The sequence below is a fragment of the Entamoeba nuttalli genome (assembly GCF_000257125.1).
Source record: "Entamoeba nuttalli P19 unplaced genomic scaffold asmbl_3089, whole genome shotgun sequence".
NCBI lineage: Eukaryota > Evosea > Mastigamoebida > Endamoebidae > Entamoeba > Entamoeba nuttalli.
Window position 1 is genome coordinate 1 of NW_008575825.1, and position 3,704 is coordinate 3,704.

Sequence of the window (3,704 nt, forward strand, 5' to 3'; positions counted from 1 at the left end):
AGAATAAAGAAATAAAAAAAAGAAAATATACAAACTGATATATCAAAATATAATATAATATATAATTGACATACCTTCAAAAAACGAATAAAATAAATAATAAAACAAATAATAATTATTAATGAAGTAAAATAAATGAATGAAATAACACAAAAAGAGAATAAATAATAACGAAAAACAATAAATATAAATGATTCTTAAATAATATGAATTAAATAATATTTAATTCCAAATCAAATAAATTTGAATTGAATAATGAATAATGATTTAAACGAATTGAATATAATTTGTATTTTGTTATTACATAGATGATGTTAAATAAAGTAATAAAACATACAATTAGTTTGAATAAAAAAGTAGAAATAAATAGAAACATAAAAGAGTATCAATAGATAATGAAGAGTCATTAATAATTAATATTTTTGAAAGATAAATCAAAATAAGAAAAAAAGAATTAATTAAAAGACTTTTTTTCAAAAGAAGTAATAAAATCAGGAGAAGCGTCTTCAAGCCATTTGAAATTTACACGAGTAACTCCAGCCATTGTTTTATAAGCAGTATCTACTATTTCATGGAAAACAATATAATCAGGAAGTTGACCATATAAAACACTTTTAGAAGAAATAACAGCAGGCTCTTTAGTAATTGCTGTAAGATAACCATGCCTTAATCCACAATTAATATATTTACCAAGTTCTTCTCTTCTAACTAATCTCGCAACGTTATCAACAAAACAAGACGCAATAATTTTTCTAAGTTCAATTTGTTCAGAAGGAGTAATTAAATGTGATGGAACTTTATTTTCTTTACCTAAAATACTACAAAGCTGAGATCTAAGTAATAAAATTTCTTGAAAAGCTTGAATTTTAATACCGTAATGTTTACAATATTCCACTTTAGTAATATTTTTTTTAACTTCAGCAATACGGAAAGTGTCAATCATTAAAATAAGACTAATTAAATCCGAGTCTTTATTTATAAATAAACTACGATCACATTCTTGATCAATAAAAATATCATTTACACTTAGTCCTGAAACTAATGTTAATCCAATTTCTTCAATTCCTTTTTGTTGACTTAAATATAATATTTTTCCTAATCTTGGATGTAATGGATATTCTTTAATAACTTTACCAATTTCTGTTATTCTTTCTTTATTATCTAAAATTCCTATTATTTCTAACATTTTATTTGCTTCTTTTAATCTTTCTATATTAATTTGACTTGGAAATGGGAAATTTATTACTTTATCAATTCCCATTCCTTTTAATGTTAATATAACACTTTCTAATGGCATTCTTTCAATTTCTGCTTTTTCAAATTCTTCAAATATATTTTCATAAACTGATGATGAATAAAGTCTATAACAATATCCTTCTCCAATTCTTCCAGCTCTTCCAGCTCTTTGTGCTGCTGATGCTTTTGAAATCCATTCAATAACAAATGAACTTATTCCACTTTTAGTATCATAATATCTTGATTTTTTTCTTCCACTATCAACAACATATTTAATATGTGGAATTGTAATTGATGTTTCTGCAACATCTGTTGATACAACACATAACCTTTTTCCTTCTGGAATTTTTTCAAATATTTTTTCTTGTTCTTTTGGTTCTAAACTTGAATATAATGGTAATACATATAAATCTTGATTTTCTTTATTATTTCTTAATTCTTTACAAACTTCTTCAATTTCTTTATGACCCGTTAAAAATACTAAAATTCCTCCTGCTGGTAATTTTTTATGAATTTTATTTACTTTTTTAATTGCTTCTGAACAATAATCTTCAATTTCTGTTCTTTTACTAAAATATGTTCGTACTGGATATTGTCTTGCTTCTACTTTAATTACTTTTGGTGCTTTGTTAAATAATCTTTGATTTTCTGTAAATTCACTTACTCTAAGTGTTGCTGACATAATAATTAATCTCATTGCTTTTCCACTTTTATTTCTTAATTTTACTATCCTACTTAAAATACCAATTAATACATCTGTATTTAAACTTCTTTCATGTGCTTCATCAATAATAATACATGAATACTTTTTTAATAATACATCACTTTGAACTTCTCTTAATAATATCCCATCTGTCATAAATTTAATTTTTGTATTTTCATTTACTTGACTATCATATCTAATTTGATATGATACAACTCCTCCATCTTCTCCCATTTCTTCTTCTACTCTTTTTGCCATTGCTGTTGCTGCTATCCTTCTTGGTTGTGTTATTCCTATCATTCCATTAAATTCTGATTTTTCATTTCCAAATCCAATTTCATATAATATTTGTGGTATTTGTGTTGTTTTTCCACTTCCTGTTTCTCCACAAATAATAATACACTCATTTTCAATTATTCCTTCAATAATATTACTTTCTTCCATTAATATTGGTAATTCTTTTCTTCTTTTTTCAATCTCTTCTGTTCTTTTAATATTTACTGCAATTATTCTTTTATTTTTTCCTTCTTTCATCTTTACTTCTTCTTTATTATCTTTTCTTTCTTCTTTTCCTTTTTCTTCTGTCTTTATCTTTATTTCTTCTTCTTTATTATTTTTATCATCTTTTCTTTCTTCTTCTTCTTTATCTTCACTTATTTCTTTATTTTCTTCACTTATTTCTTTATTTTCTTCACTCATTTCTTCACTTTCTTCAGAACTCTCTTCTTTAACAAAAACTACTTTTTCATCTCTTCCTTTTTTCTCATCTTTTTCAACAACTTCCATTTTCTCATTAACAAATCCAAATCCAAATGTTTTCTTTCCATCACTTACAACAATCTTTGTAATCTTCTCTTCCTCAACCTTATTCTCAACTTTCTTTTTAACTACCTCTTTTTTTTGAACTTTCTTTGGCATAATAATAACATTTTCTTGATTCTCTGCATCCATATCAATTCCTAATTTTGTACTTGATTTAAGGTTTGGTAATTCTTCTTCTGTTAACATGATTTTACTAAGCTCTTCAAATAATTCTTGTCTTCGTTGTTTCAAGTTAATTTTTTTCTTTGCTTTTTCAACTCTTTTTCTTTTAGCACTTGTCATTCGTTTATTTAAATTAGGCTCAATAAATTGAATCTCTTCTTTCTTTTCTTCTTCCTCTTTATCTTTCTGTTCTTCTTCTTTCTTCTCTTTCACTTCTTCAAGACTTACCTCTTCTTCAATACTCATCTTTACTTTTTCTGTTCTAGGGTTTTTTCTTATGAGATGATTCTTTGTCTCTTTATTTTTCTTATGCACAAACCAATGCTTATTAATTTATTCTTCACTTTTTAACCAAATAAACTTCTGACACTCTTTGTTTAACCACAGATATTCATTTGTTCATTGTATTATTTTCTTTTGAACGAACCAACTCCCTCAATTTATTCATCTTATTTTTATTCTTAAAATTATATATATATCCATATCTGTTTTTACTTGTTGAATAATTTAATATCTTCTCCTTTCATCAACCACTTCATTGAACAATAATGTAAATTGTTGTAACATTCTTTAAGTTATTTAATTTATTAACTTCTTTTTCAATTCTTTTTAACTACTTCTTTTCTTCATTTATCTCTATTGATACTACAATATGAAACAGTAATCATATCATTTATGTGACTAAGTTTATTATTTTTATCTATTACTTATATTTTATCTTTATTTTATCTTTTATTACTTTTATATTGCTAGAACCTTTTCCAATGCAGGAAATACAACA

At 24.5% G+C, this 3,704-nt stretch overlaps 1 protein-coding gene across 1 annotated transcript; it reads right to left on the bottom strand.

Annotated features, from left to right (window-relative positions):
- Window positions 1-454: 454 nt before the first annotated feature.
- Window positions 455-3,169, bottom strand: ENU1_054730 (ATP-dependent helicase, putative; the record flags this gene model as incomplete). The annotated part of the gene is made up of 1 exon (XM_008857964.1): window positions 455-3,169. The coding sequence occupies one exon, from the start codon at window positions 3,167-3,169 to the stop codon at window positions 455-457; it is 2,715 nt and encodes a 904-aa protein (XP_008856186.1).
- Between the last annotated feature and the right edge of the window lie 535 nt (window positions 3,170-3,704).